Source organism: Gadus morhua, chromosome 4 (genome assembly GCF_902167405.1).
Source record: "Gadus morhua chromosome 4, gadMor3.0, whole genome shotgun sequence".
Taxonomy (NCBI): Eukaryota; Metazoa; Chordata; class Actinopteri; order Gadiformes; family Gadidae; genus Gadus; species Gadus morhua.
The window spans coordinates 7,539,274-7,554,054 of NC_044051.1; the positions used below are offsets into that span (position 1 = coordinate 7,539,274).

Below are 14,781 nucleotides of genomic sequence, written 5' to 3' on the forward strand. Positions count from 1 at the left end.
CCCCCCCTCACCGTCCTGCTCCTCGTCCACGGCCCCGGCGCGGGCCATGAGGTCAGGCTTGTGGAGGAGGCGGGAGGCGTAGAGGTGCTTCAGGCCCAGGAACAGCAGCAGGACGGAGGGCAGCACCTGGGCGGCCACGCCCTCCAGGGCCTCGGGCCGGCTGGGCAGCTCCATCAGCACGCTCAGCCCGATGATGCACATCTTACGGTCGTGGAGCCTGGAGGGGGGGGGGGGGCAGACCCGCAGCGTTAGGGCCCTCAGAAGCTAGGGAGCAGTCGATATGGATTCTTTATGCCCATGATACAGTTTTTTTACGGGCTGCCGATTTCTTTGAGCCGGTATTTGGAGCCGATACTCCCTTTTCTCCCTCAATTTACATCATAAAAGTGACGCAAGGGTGATAACGAGTGTTACCAGTCTCAATTTACAAAAAAGATCGTTCATAAAACTCTCTGAATATATAAAAAACACAAATATCGGTCGATCACTATCAGAAACACAACATGCCATCTTACAGTCGTGAAGAGACACACACACACGCGCACACACACACACTCTTCTTCTGCCTAATGTAATTATTGTAAGTCGCTTTGGATAACAGTCTGGTGAATGCAGAAGTCGTGAGGACGCGGCTCACCCCAGGAAGAACTCGGTGTCGTTCATCCACTGGTTGATGAAGTGCGCTGTGATTGGCTGGTCGCTGTTGGGGAAGTGCATGTTCTCCAGGGTGTGGACCAGCAGCGGGGGGTTGTAGTAGAGGCCAGCGATGGCCACCTGCAGGCACATGGTCCGCAGCTCGCTGGTCTTCACACCGCGCGTCAGACGCTCCAGGACCGCCTCCACGAACAGGGGGATGCACTGCGGGGGGGGGGGGGGGGGGGGGGGGGGGGGGCGGAGGAGGAGCTTCATAGTGGTTCATGAACCCCAGACCTTTGGGCGTGCTTGAAGCAGGCAGCCGACTGTAGAGGACCGGCTCTGGGTCTCTCGACCCTACTGGGCCTCTGGCCTCTAGCCTCTAGCCTCTGGACCCTACTGGGTGTCTGGCCTCTAGCCTCTGGGCCTTTAGCCTCTGGACCTCTAGCCTCTGGACTTATTGGCCTCTGGGCCTCTGGTCTCTGGACTTATTGGCCTCTGAGCCTCTGGTCTCTTAGCCCTACTGGCTCCTGCTGGGCCCCCGGCCTCGGGGTCTCACCTGGTCGATGCCGCGGCCGCGACACTGCAGTACGATGACCTCCAGCAGCTTGGCAGCGTGACACTCAGCCTCCTCCCCTGCATCGCTGGTCAGCACCTACACACACACACACACACACACACACACACACACAAAAGGATCATCAGCAGCATATACCAGTGGCGGCTGGTGGTTTTTAAAGTGAGGGAGGAAGGACTGCGCGCTTGGTTGCCATTGGCCTGCTTGCACTGTTGGTGTATGGTGGCATAAGAATGTGAGACTCAAGTTGTTTCAGGGTGTTTTGGTGAACTACAAAATAGCAGGGAGGGAGTTATGTGAACAAAATGTATACAAAGCCACCAGTGGCATCACTGTAATTTGAGAAGGAAAGGATGCAAAGCATATTAGTCAAATCAGGCCTACTATCGATTTGTAAAAGTAAATAAAAAAATCTGGGCCTATTTTTGCCCTCACTGACTGAAGTTATTTAGCTATGTTTATTTTCAGTTACAATTGCTTGTAATGCTACCAGTAAGTCATGCGTACCTAGCAAACCATGTAGCACTCACAACACTGACGATGCCATTACTTCTGATGACCTTGATTTTGGGAAGTGATCTACCTCTTTCTGAATGAATGGAATGGTTTTTGTAATAAGACGTTAACAATGTCCTCCGTTTCCAATGTTTCCATTGTGCATTTAGGATCTCGCTATCGCAGATTTCACTTGCTCTGCGTCTCTCAGACTGAGCACCGCGGCAATGCAGACCGGCTTTGTTATCGACAGCGTTGCCAGATTGGGCAGATTTCCCGCCCAATGATAATTTTTCCAGCCTAACATGGTTAAAAGTAGCCCAATTGGGTGGGAAATCGGACCAATCTGGCAAAACTGCTCAACATCCAGGGATCCTGTTTATTGGTTCATAGCGCAGACGGATAGATTTTTGCGCGAATCAGACCCCTTAAGGTCCCACCCACTCAGAGGAGGATTTTCCTCCTCTCTCCCATTGAAACCCATGTTATCCACCGGCCGCCAGTACTTTCGGGAAAATGAATGGGAGTCAACGGAGACGGAGGGAGGACGTTCCTCCCTGAAGTAGTTGTCAATAGGTGATAGGGGGTGCTAATGTCCCTTTACCCAGGGAAACGAACATTATATATTCAAAGGCAATAAAGTAGTCATATTTAAGGGCATTAATTCATTACAATAGTCGAGGCAATCTAAATTTTTTATTCTCAACAATGTTAGGGAGGATCTTCCTCCCTCTCCTCAAATGGAGAAGCCTCCACTGGCATATACACTGTATATGCAGATTTGAAAACAATATAACTACCAAATCTACACAGAGGAAGATCGTCACAGTAAGAGTAGAAGAAGGTTGAACCGAGCCTGGCCTGCTCCGCGGGGTATCACCCACCTTCTTGCACATGGTGTAGATGACCTCCAGGTGCTTGGGGTTGGACAGCAGCATGTCCGTGTCCACCGTCACGTAGTTGTGCAGCAGAGGCATCAGATCTGCAGCAGAGAATCCATCAAACGTCTGTTTCACCTGACCGCGGAGCCACTCTTAGACACAGCATTATGAGACGCTAGGTAAGACACTGACATATCAATCAACTAGGTCGGCGACGTTGAGGATCGTTCAGTAGGGAACACAGGTGTACTCTTTCATAACCGGGAGACATGGAGTCAGCTACTGGCGTTACGAGACGCTAGGTAAGACGCTGACATATAAATCAAATAGATTGACGTTGAGGATCGTTCAGTAGGGAACACAGACGTCCTCTTTCGTAACCAGGAGACATGGAGTCAGCAGCTGAGGTTGAGAGGAATGAATCTGGAATTATATGTTCCGGGCATGCAATGTGTGTGATTGTGTGTTTGAGTGTGTGCATGTTTTTGCATGTGTGCGTGTGTGTGCATGAATGCGAGTGCATGTGTGTGCGTGCGAGTGTGCCTGAGTGCATGTGTGTGCGTGCGTGGATGTATGCGTCTGTGCGAGTATGCATGTATGTGTGTGTTACGTTGTAGTACTACGTTGTACTGGGTTTTGTGCTGCCTTTGTGTGTTTTGTACTAATGTTTTGTTTTTGCCTGGCTCTTGCACTCCATCATCTCACCACCTCCCGGAGGCGGAGCAATGTGGCTGCCAGTTGCTGACTGGCTCTCCCTGATTGTTGGCTCCGCCCCCACTCATATAAAGCCAAGGGGAAGATGGCGGCTCACTCTCACTCTCATCTTGAGCACAGACGCTGGCACACCTGTACCTTCTGTGTTAACAATGTTAAATACGTCACATTTGTATTTACCTTGGCGGTTACTTTCTGCACCTTAAGGTCAGGTCAGTAAGAGTAGCCATAACGCTTCCCCGGAAGACGCACCGTGTGCCTGACGCGAGTTGTGCGTCAGGCAAGTGTGATGCTAAAGTTGATACTTTTCCTTTATTGTCATGTTGTAACCACCTTGGCTTTTTTTCTGCTGACGTTTTTTTTTGCTGATGCTCGTTTCACTTGCGTGGAACTATAAGATCACTGTTTTCAGCCAGTAAGAACTTTGCTTTTTCCCCGCAACCCTGTCGTCAGAGTCTTTATGTTTGGTCGTCCTAATCTGCTGACAGATGTATCTGGACACCATAACAGTGTGCATATGAGTGTACACGTGCATACGTGTTCGTGCATGCAAGTATGCATGTACAGTATGTGTGCGTATGAGTGTGTACATGTGTGCGTGCCAGTATGAGTGTGTGTGTGTGTGTGTGTGTGTGTGTGTGTGTGTGTGTGTGTGTGTGTGTGTGTGTGTGTGTGTGTGTGTGTGTGTGTCCATGTGTGTGCGTGCGCGTTACCGGTGAAGTAGTCGAAGCAGTCGTGCTGGAACACCTGGAACAGGACGCCCAGCAGCTGCCACATCTGGGGGGAGACGCTCTGGCAGGTGAGGCCGAAGGCCAGCGACAGGATCTCCTCGTAGAACTCTGAGGAGACGCAGAGTTAGGCCACGCCCACGGAGCCACGCCCTGACGCATGATGGCTAAGCACAGACAAACACAGAGCTGCTCACACACACCTGCCATACCTATGATGGGCTTCTGCAGGACCAGTCCAATAACCTGCAGACAGATCCCCTCCAGCTGCTGGGTGATCTGAGGGAGACAGAGAGAGGCAGCTAGGCATGGAAGACGTATATTAATCTGTGCGTATGTGTGCTTGTGCATGTGTGCGTCCGTGCATGTACTAGTGTGTTTGTCCGTGTGTGTGTGTCCGTGCCCATGAATGTGTGTGTGGTCCTCCATCACGGTGAAGATGGTGTGTGTGTGTGTGTGTGTGTGTGTGTGTGTGTGTGTGTGTGTGTGTGTGTGTGTGTGTGTGTGTGTGTGTGTGTGTGTGTGTGTGTGTGTGTCGGTGTACCTCCTTGTGGTCCTCCATCACAGTGAGGATGGTGTCGATGGTGCTCAGGATGCCCAGAGCCATCACCGTCTTGTCCTCACTCTCCTCGTACTCCTCGCTCTGGAGGACGCGCATGAAGATCTCCGCCTGGACGCACACACACACACACACACACACCGGCACACACACACACACACACACACACAGACAGGACAAACACACACACACACACACACACACACACACTCACACATACAGGCAGGCACACAGACAGACAGATAGGACACACACATACGCACAAACACCAGGCAGTCAGAGGAGATCGTAAACAAAGCAGAGCAGGTCAGACCCATGGGGGGGGGGTTCTAGATCTACTGGGGGGGTTCAGGACCTGGGGTGGGCAGCGGGGGGGGGGGGGGGGGGGGTTCTAGGCCCGGGGGGGGGGGGTCCTCACCAGGTTCTGCGTCATGTCCACGGCGATGGTCGCCACCTCCTGGTTGTACTCGCAGATCATCTTCTGGATGACGTTGGTGAGGTCGTCGTTCTCCGTCTCCTTGACGATGTGGAGCAGCTCCTGCATCACGGGCCGCACGTACGGCCGGATGTAGCGCTTGGCTGGGGAGCGGGGCGCACTGGGTCAACTGGGAGCACTGGGTGCACTGGAAGAACTGGGAGAACTGGCTGAACTGGGTGTACTGGGTGCATTTGGGGAACTGGGTGGGTGTACTGGGTGAACTGGGTGTAGGTATACTGGGTGTACTGGGAGTACTGGGGGTACCGGGTGGGTGTACTGGGTGAACTGGGTCTAGGCCTACTGGGTGAACTTGGTGTACTGGGTGAGTGTACTGGGTTGTCGTGGGTGTAGTGAACTGGGTGTACTGGTTGTACTGGGTTTACTGGGTGTAACGGTTGTAGGCTTACTGTGTGTACTGGTTGTACTGGGTTTACTGGGTGTAATGGTTGTAGGCTTACTGGGTGTACTGGGTGAACTGGGTGTACTGGTTGTACTGGGTGGGTTTACTGGGTGAACTGGGTGTAGTGGTTGTACTGGGTGGGTGTACAGGGAGAACAGGGTGTACTGGGAGGGTTTACTGGGTGAACTGGGTGTGGTGGCTGTGGTGTACTGGTTGTACTGGGGGTCCTACCTTCCTCCTGGTGGCTGACCAGCGCCTGCAGGGCGATGGCCGCCTCCACCTTCACGGGCATCTCCTTGTCGGCGATGAGGTCCTGCTTCACCAGCTCCACCGCGTTCCTCAGCGACACCTCGTCATGGAAACGCAGCGGGCTGAAGCAGTGCAGCACCCAGCAGGACTGGGGGAACAGGGAGCACTGGTCAGCACCCAGTAGGACTGGGGGAACAGGGAGCACTGGTCAGCACCCAGTAGGACTGGGGGAACACTGGTCAGCACCCAGTAGGACTGGGGGAACAGGGAGCACTGGTCAGCACCCAGTAGGACTGGGGGAGCACTGGTCAGCCCCCAGCAGGACTGGTTCGGACCTGGGAACTGGTTCGGACCTGGGAACTGGTTCGGACCTGGGAACTGGTGTGCGTTAGATAGGAGAGGGGGTCCATCGTGACCCGGGACCTGGACCACAGACCCACTGGGGGGGGGGGGGACTTACCCGGGCTCTGAGGTACCCCAGGGGGGAGTTGAGCAGTGGGAACACGTAGTTCTGGAGCATGAGCTCCATCTGCTCCCGGTACAGACGCTTCTGTTGGGCACACGCACACGCACACACACACACACACACACACACGCACGCACGCACACACACACACGCACACAGAGAGTTAGAACACTGTCCTCCATGGCTTAAGGGTAGGGGCGCTTGTTTTATTAAACATTTTAGTTTATCTCCTAAAAACAGAATCTAGTTGAGATAAAAACGCGATGTGGGGGATGGGACTTCTCAGAGAACCAGAGACCATGCTTCAGTGATACAGTAAACGGAGAGATACACACTGAGAGGTTGTGGAGAGAGAGACCGTACTCCACTTTAAGTAGTGAGAGACACCAGCTGAAGCATGCGGGTGTAGAGTGGGGTTAGCGTACTTCAGTGACAAAGTAAAGAGACCGTACTTCACAGTAAAGAGTGAGAGACACCAGCTGAAGCGTGTGAGGTAGAGTAGGGTTCACGTATGTAAGTGATACAGTAAAGAGACCGTACTTCCCAGTAAACAGAGAGATACCAGCTGAAGCGTGTGGGTGCAGAGTGGGGTTAGGTACGTGCCTTACGTAAGAGTTCGGCCAGCGCCCCGATGCAGTGCAGTGCCCCGTCCTTCCTGCGGGGGTCAGCAGTGGGACTCATCAGCGTCTGGTGGCAGAACTCCATCATCTGAGGAAGAACCTAGGAGCACAGGGCACAGGTCACAGGGAGGCAGGTCAAAGGTCACAGGTCACAGAGACGCAGGTCAATGGGAGGCAGGTCAAAGGTCACAGGGACGCAGGTCACAGGTCACAGAGACGCAGGTCAATGGGAGGCAGGTCAAAGGTCACAGGGACGCAGGTCACAGGGAGGCAGAACAAAGGTCACAGGAAGGCAGGTCGAGGGGACTCAGGTCACAGGGAGGCAGGTCAAAGGTATGCAGGTCAAAGGTCACATTTAGCCAGGTCACAGGTCGCAGGTCATAGGTCACAGGGGACCCTGGAGCTCTGAGCAGCAGCAGTGTCTGATCAATCACAGCCTTCCGTCGTAGCCAATCACATTCGTAATATTCGGCCATTCAGCAACGCGGCATATCAATTACGATTGTCAACGTTTGTGAAATAATCGCTTGTTAAGGAATCGCTAAAACACCAAAAGGTTTCAGCAGTTCAGAGAGTGATCGTGATAAGGCGAGATGTTTGGAATGCAGCCGCACCGCAAACTATTGTGGGTGTGTCGGTAAACACGAGAGAACTGTTTCATCATTAAACGTTGTTTCGTTTAAGTTGGACTTGACCATGGTGCACCGTACCCATTCTGTTGGAGACCAGAGGGACTAATGAGAGTGTGTAAGTGTAATGCGGGTTGTAATATAAGACATATTCTGGTTCCAGCGGTTGTTAGTTGATCTTTCCGGCCGTGAGCGCCCACCTCCTTCCTCTTGCGGGCCGCTTTAGACAGCAGGCTCTGGGCGGCGGTGGCGGGCAGGGCGTGGTCGTCGTACAGGTCTGAAACACGGAGGAGGAGCCATGTTAGTCTAAAGGTAAGATGCACTTCTCAGGCCCACCTCTAGAGGGCCCCCTATGTGAGGTCCTGGGTCAATGGTCTGTTGACCTCACATGACTCCACAGAGTGAAGACACTAGGGCAGGGGTCGGCAACCTTTTGTATCAAAAGAGCCATTTTGGCCCATCTCCCGCAAAAAAAGATTTTTTGGAGCCGCAAACTTTTTAATTCACCCCCCCCCCCTCCGGAGACGCTAACGCTGCGCACCGCACAGACATTTTTTGTGACACTCGAACATAGTTCGTTGCATTCATGAAATTATAAAACAACAAAGAGAAAGCTGTTGAAGAACATTTTATTGCTGTTCTAACAGGAAAACCTCAAACTCTTATGAAGAGGAGAAATAACTTTGAAATAAATCAAACATATAGAACGAGTATAATAAGTCTAAACATGAAGAACACCTAAACAGGTAAACATAGGTTTGTTGTCATCCTCTTGATTTTTCCTCGGCCACAGCAATAAACCATCGAATCTGCAAAATAATAGCCTATTAAATGGTAGTGCCCTCACCTGTTTAATGTGATTTCTGTTTCTGAACATCACTGCTGAGCTTTTCTATGTCGGGGCTGTAGGACGTGACCTTCATCTTAACGCAGGATTGCAGGCTGACATCTGTGAGGCGTGAGCGATATTTTGATTTGACATAGTTCATGTTAGAAAATATTTGCTCGCATAAGTATGTGGATCCAAAGATGGACAGGACTCCAAAGGCATACTTCTTGATGTTGTGATAAGTTTCGGGAATTGCATTCCATGTCTCAAACACAAGTTTGTTGGGTTTGGGAAGGTTTTCTATTTCGCTCCATTTGTGTTCTCGAGCGAGAATAGCCTTCTGACGGGCGACGTCTTCGAGATCAGCTGTCAGACTTTTGAACTTGGACACCCATACCTCTTTGTCAGCTATGTCAGCCAGTTCAATTTCAAGATCGGGTTGACTCACGAAAGTGAATGCTGACATGTTCAGCATGGACGGGTCGATGTCCAGGGGTGTGACGGGGAAGGATAATGTGCTTTTTTCCTTTCTGAACTCACTGAATCTTTGTCCAAATGCAGTTTGCATTGCAATGATCGTGTGCTGCAAGTACTCACAATTGATGTTGTCGTGTGACGTTTTGAAAACTCTCATGGAGGGGAAGTGAGAGAATGTACCTTTCTCCACATCTCTGGCAAACACTGTCATCTTGCGCTCGAACGCCAAAACATACTCCAGCAGCTGAAGGGCAGTGCTTCCTTTTCCCTGGAGACTTCTGTTCAGCATGTTAAGGTGACCTGTCATATCCACCATGAAGTGCAGCTTTTCCAGCCAATCTGGGTGTTCCAGTTCTGGATAGGTGAGGCCCTTACTTTCCAGGAAAGTTTTCACTTGTTCCAGACAAGCCGCAAACCGTTTAAGCACTTCTCCCCTGGACAGCCACCGGACTTTGTTATGCAGCAGGAGATCCGAATATGCGCTGTCGACTTCATCTAACAATGAACAGAACTGTCGGTGGTTTAACCCTTTTGCCATTATTTTGTTGACTATCTGAACGACAAGGTCCATCACCTCTTTGCATTCGGGGGGAAATGTTTGAGCGCACAGTGCTTCTTGGTTCAGGATGCAGTGAAACGTCAGCAGCTCTCGACCCAGCGACTTCTGAAGTAAAGTAATGAACCCCTTCTGTGTTTCTCTCATACAAGGTGCCCCATCAGTAGCCACGGACACCATGTTGGTGGTATTTATTTCTTTGGCTTTTAAACAATTCACCACAGCCTCACAAATCTCCTCCCCCCGTGTTTGGCCTTTTAGCGGTATCAACTCAATAATTTCGTGCAATTTGCGTGCATCTACGTTTGTTTGTTTGTTTGTGTTTGTGTTTGTGTGTGTGTGTGTGTGCGCCCTTACTGAACTTGACGCGGATGTACTCGTACGGGTCCTCCTGCCACAGCTTGTCGTCTTCGTCTCTGTAGCACATGAGAGGGAAGACCACCTCCTGGCACAGGGTCTGGGGCCACAAAATCACGCGGGATTACAGGAGACAACGAGATCACAAGTGATTGGAGGAGACATAACGAGAACACGCGTGTTTGGAGGAGACATAACGAGAATATGCGTAATTGGAGGAGACGACAAGATCACAAGGGATTAGAGGAGACATAACGAGAACACGTGTGATTGGAGGAGACATAACGAGAACACGCGGGATTGGAGGAGACATAACAATAATGCACATGATTGGGGGAGACATAACGAGAACACGCGTGATTGGAGGACACAACGACATCACGCGTGATTTGAGGACACAACGAGAACACGCGTGATTAGAGGAGACATAAAGAGAACACGTGTGATTGGAGGAGACATAACGAGAACACGCGGGATTGGAGGAGACATAACGAGAACACGCGGGATTGGAGGAGACATAACGAGAACACGCGGGATTGGGGGAGACATAACGAGAACACGCGTGATTGGAGGAGACATAACGAGAACACGCGTGATTGGAGGACTCAACAGAGTCAGAGCAGCGGTGGTACCTGCATGTGAGGCTTCATGTGTTTCCAGGTGAGCGAGTGGGACAGCCCCTGGCTCAGGTAGTTCAGAGACTGCTGCAGCACCTGTGGGGTGACGTAGCGCCGCTGACGGTGCTCATCCACCACCTTCAGCAGCACCTGGACACACACACACACACACACACACACACACACACACACACACCTTTAGTCCTCATCGTTTAAAGAGTGTTAAGATGTCCTGCTAAGTGCTAAATGTCCGGCAGCCTCCTACCTGCTGGATCCCCACTGCGTACGTCCGGAGGAAGAAGTCCGCAAACTCACAGTATTCCTTGGTGACGTTCCCGGGACTGCCGTACCTACGCTCCCAAACACATGAGGACAAGATGTTGAGGACTGTTTCAAACCCCCTCTGTAGATCCATTCAGATATCAGGAAGCTCTAACCCCACCCAGAAGGGCGACAGGGGACCTCTAACCCCACCCCTGAGGACAGGGATCATCTAACCCCACCCAGGAGGAGGGCTCACCTCTCAAACAGGCGGGTGATGATGTGCAGCGCCCACTTCTTACACTTCCACCAGACCAGCTCGGGCCGGTCGTCCTCGTCCACCTCCAGGGTCTCCTGGGGGGCAGAGGGCAGCCAGAGAGGTCAGAGGTGAGTGAGAAGGTCAGAGGTCGGGCAGAGGGGTCAGAGGTCAGAGAAAGAGGTCAGAGGTCAGTGAGGAGGTCCGCTAGTCTGGCTATTGCCAGACCAAGCTCAATCGCAGATTGTACGGTGGTCTGGGGAGGCTGCTGCGGGCCTAGGTCAACTGACTCTGTACACGATTGGCTGCTTGCTGTCGCTTCCCTGTCGTCATTGAGTTAAACCAGCCAATAGCGCGCCAAGGGGAAAAGCCAGCTTGGTGATTGGCTCCCACAAAAACGTATCGGAAATAGAAAGAAATGTATTGCTATTCCCCAGACCCTTGTGCAGGGCGAAATCAAATCCCCGGCAGAATGGGCGGGGATACCCAGAGAGTCTAGAGGTCCGCCAGAGAGGTCAGAGGTCAGTGGGAGGTCAGAGGTCAGCCATAGAGGACAAAGGTCCGTCAGATGTCCTCACCTTCTCCTCCCAGTGCTTCATACCAGTGATTCTGTGGCGACGCAACATATGTGTGCATGCATGTATGTTTCTGTGTGCGTATGCGTGACCGCGTGTGTGTTTGTACGCATGACCGTGTGTGTGCGTGAACGTGTTTGTTTGTGTGTGCGTGTGTGTTTGTTTTTGTGTGTGTATGCGTGACAGTTTGTGTACCTGCTTGTGTGTGCTTTTTTCTTTGACACTGTGTGTTTGTGTGTGTGTGTCTATGTGATTGTGTGTGCGTGTCTTACCGGCGGGACGTCCCGGTCCATGACAGCTCGGAGGATCTCCATCCACTGAGTCATCACAGTGTTGTTGATGAGCTGGAGGGGGAGGGAGAACTACACACACACACACACACACACACACACAGAGGCAGAGACACAAACAGACACACACACAGATCCACAAACACATAGAGACACACACACACACACACACACACACACACACACACACACACACACACACACACACACACACACACACACACACACACACACACACACACACACACACACACACACACGTCAAATGGACTGCAAAAAGATATCTATACTCCTACATATGAATGGGAAATAAACAAACAAACACAGAGCCTCCCTCCCCACCCCCCACCCACACACACCCCCTACACACACCCCCACACCCACACACACTAACAGAGGATGACCCCAGAGCCCCGCCCACCTACCTGCACCAGGGAGTGGAAGATCTTGAGGATCTGCTTCTGGATGAGAACGGAGGCGGCCGTGACGTCGGGCAGCAGCTGGGAGAGCAGCGCCTGGACACGGGGCAGGAACAGCTGCATGGCCACCAGGAGGGGGCCCCGCTCCTCAGGCTTCTTGTACCTGACACACACACACACACACACACACACACACACACACACACACACACACACACACACACACACACACACACACACACACACACACACACACACACACACACACACACACAGTACCAACGTTGTGTGAGGGTTGTTCCGGCATTGCTTGGGCGTTGTGTGAACATTGTGTTATCGATGTCCTTTTGAGTGCATTGTGTAGTCCCAGCAGCCCGTCTCTCTGCAGGACAGCCTCACTCGTAGGTCTTCACCAGCTGGTACAGGGACAGCAGGCTGTGCGTGTGTGTGTGCGTGTGTGTGTGTTTGTGTGCTTGCGTCTCTTACTCGTAGGTCTTCACCAGCTGGTACAGGGACAGCAGGCTGTGTGTGTGTGTGTGTGTGTGTGTGTGTGTGTGTGTGTGTGTGTGTGTGTGTGTGTGTGTGTGTGTGTGTGTGTGTGTGTGTGTGTGTGTGTGTGCATGTGCGTGCGTGCGTGTCTCACTCGTAGGTCTTCACCAGCTGGTACAGGGACAGCAGGCTGCCGTACCAACTGCTGCTCTTGTTGGAGCCTAGGTAGGCGCCGATCTTGTCCACCACACCCGTCCAGCGACCCGGGAAGTCGTGCTTGATGATTGCTCGAAGGCACATCGTCAGCTGGGCTCTGGAGGAGGACACGGGAATTTAACCATCAGACTAGTTCACCCAGTTCTGCTGGTTTATTTTGAGCATAAAACATCCGTGATCTGAGCTGGTTTATCAGGTTAAAGGGCCAATGAGGAGAGCGAGGGGGGGGGGGGGGGGGGGGGGGGGAGTGAGTGAGTGAGTGCATGTCTGAGTGAGTGTGTGTCTGAGTGAGGGTCTGAGTGAGTGAGTGAGTGAGTGAGTATCTGAGTTAGTGAGCGCGTTGTGCGTACCGTATGGACTCGGGGCTCTGGATCAGAGTGAGTGGGTTGTGGGTACCGTATGGACGCGGGGCTCGGGATCAGAGTGAGTGTGTTGTGCGTACCGTATGCTCTCAGGACTCTGGATGACCGCCTCGACGATGTGCTCTCGGATCTGCTGCCGGTCGTTCTCGTGGATGTTGAAGGGGAAGGTCACCTGACCCGGCGCAGGCTCGCGGTCCTGCCAGTACTGACTCACCATGTTCTTCAGGTAGATGGCGGCTGGACGCACACACACACACACACACACACAAGCAGGCATGCACAAACAAACACACAAATTCACACGCAGTCCCAGATGCACACACACACACAAACACAGAGACAGACAGACAGTGTTACTGAGGTTAAGGTGCGGCGTCCTCCCGTCCCACTGCGTTGTTGTCATGTGTTGAGACGCGAGTCTGCTCTCACCGGCCTGACGGACGGGGAACTCCACCATGTCCGACATGATGACCTGGAGCAGCGTGGGCGCGAAGTTGATGATCTTAAAGGACTGACACACACACACGTCAAATTAACTGCGCAAAATACAAAGACATTTACACTCCTACAGATCAATGGGAAATAAACAAACACACACACACACACAAACAGAGCTTTTATGGGGATATTTCCAAAACTAAATAAGTTAAAATGGCCCACATGCATTTCCTCCACACTCGTCCCTCTAACAACCCTGACCCTGAGAGGCAGAGAGAGCTTCATCGGAAAGTAGTCCTTGGATTGAACATTAGTTTCAACAGTGAAGGATGGTGAATCTTTTCATGAGATATAGTCCGATGCAGTGTGATCTATCGGACAGAACTCTGATTATCATCAAAGAGCAGCTGCTGCTGTCCGTGAACACAAGTTAACACTAACCCAGAGGCCCTTTAAACCATAAAACAACTGAAACGCACTTTCATAGGAGGGACTGATCCGTGTCAGAGATGTGGTGTCGGTGTGATGATGGTCAGTCGAGGTTCGAGGGACAAGTCGGTGTGATGATGGTCATGATGGACGAGGTTCAGACACGTCAGTGTGATGGATCACGCCGTCAGGTTCCTATTGTTCTAAACGAGTCTTCCTCTGGTTCCTCAGCTCTGTACCAACAATTACATCTGGATTTAAACCATCTGCTTGACCACAAGTCCCCTGATGTTCCTCCAGAACCCGGCCTGGCGTAACCCGTGGTCCGAGCATCCTGCTTGGCTCCAGGACCCGGACGAGGACCCGGCCGGGACTGGACCTGCCTGGTTGAGCTTGGTCTCCAGGACCTAGATTAAGACCAGGACCTAGCGGGTTGAGCTCGTTCTCCAGGACCAGGACCAGGACCTACCTGGTTGAGCTCGGTCTCCGCCGCCCGCCTCAGCCCGGGGTCGATGGTCCCCTTCAGCGCCGTCATGATCCGGTTCGGGTCCATGGCTGGAGACTACAGTCCGCTCTGAAGACCCCGAACACAGAAGACGATAAAGGACCTATACGGCGGGTCCTGGATGTTGACGGTTCGACTATGCTGGCCCTGCCCCGGTGTACCGGCGACCAGCGATAGGTGGACGGAAAGCAAAGCGAACGGAGTTTACGGTTTGTCTTCTTCGCTTCGCCCTTTGATCACTTGATTCGAGTGCTGCCACCTGGCGGCGGTCGGAGG

General features: G+C 52.4%; 1 protein-coding gene across 2 annotated transcripts in view; it reads right to left on the reverse strand.

Annotated features, from left to right (window-relative positions):
* ipo8 (importin 8) overlaps positions 1–14,731 on the reverse strand; it is a 16,443-nt gene extending 1,712 nt beyond the window's left edge. Inside the window, exons 1-22 of one of the 2 annotated variants that reach the window (XM_030354698.1) lie at positions 14,470–14,731; positions 13,563–13,644; positions 13,214–13,370; positions 12,710–12,868; positions 12,073–12,229; positions 11,630–11,719; positions 10,786–10,880; positions 10,531–10,615; positions 10,281–10,415; positions 9,649–9,748; positions 7,630–7,706; positions 6,784–6,900; positions 6,175–6,264; positions 5,697–5,862; positions 5,006–5,166; positions 4,573–4,698; positions 4,241–4,307; positions 4,014–4,139; positions 2,590–2,687; positions 1,193–1,288; positions 638–858; positions 12–217 (exon numbers count right to left, since the gene is read on the reverse strand). In XM_030354698.1, coding sequence (XP_030210558.1) covers positions 12–217; positions 638–858; positions 1,193–1,288; positions 2,590–2,687; positions 4,014–4,139; positions 4,241–4,307; positions 4,573–4,698; positions 5,006–5,166; positions 5,697–5,862; positions 6,175–6,264; positions 6,784–6,900; positions 7,630–7,706; positions 9,649–9,748; positions 10,281–10,415; positions 10,531–10,615; positions 10,786–10,880; positions 11,630–11,719; positions 12,073–12,229; positions 12,710–12,868; positions 13,214–13,370; positions 13,563–13,644; positions 14,470–14,553 — 2,695 coding nt within the window. In that variant the 5' untranslated portion in view covers positions 14,554–14,731. Of the gene's footprint in view, positions 1–11; positions 218–637; positions 859–1,192; positions 1,289–2,589; positions 2,688–4,013; positions 4,140–4,231; positions 4,308–4,572; positions 4,699–5,005; positions 5,167–5,696; positions 5,863–6,174; positions 6,265–6,783; positions 6,901–7,629; positions 7,707–9,648; positions 9,749–10,280; positions 10,416–10,530; positions 10,616–10,785; positions 10,881–11,629; positions 11,720–12,072; positions 12,230–12,709; positions 12,869–13,213; positions 13,371–13,562; positions 13,645–14,469 lie in introns of both variants that reach the window. The other variant, XM_030354697.1, reaches the window with a different exon arrangement.
* Between the last annotated feature and the right edge of the window lie 50 nt (positions 14,732–14,781).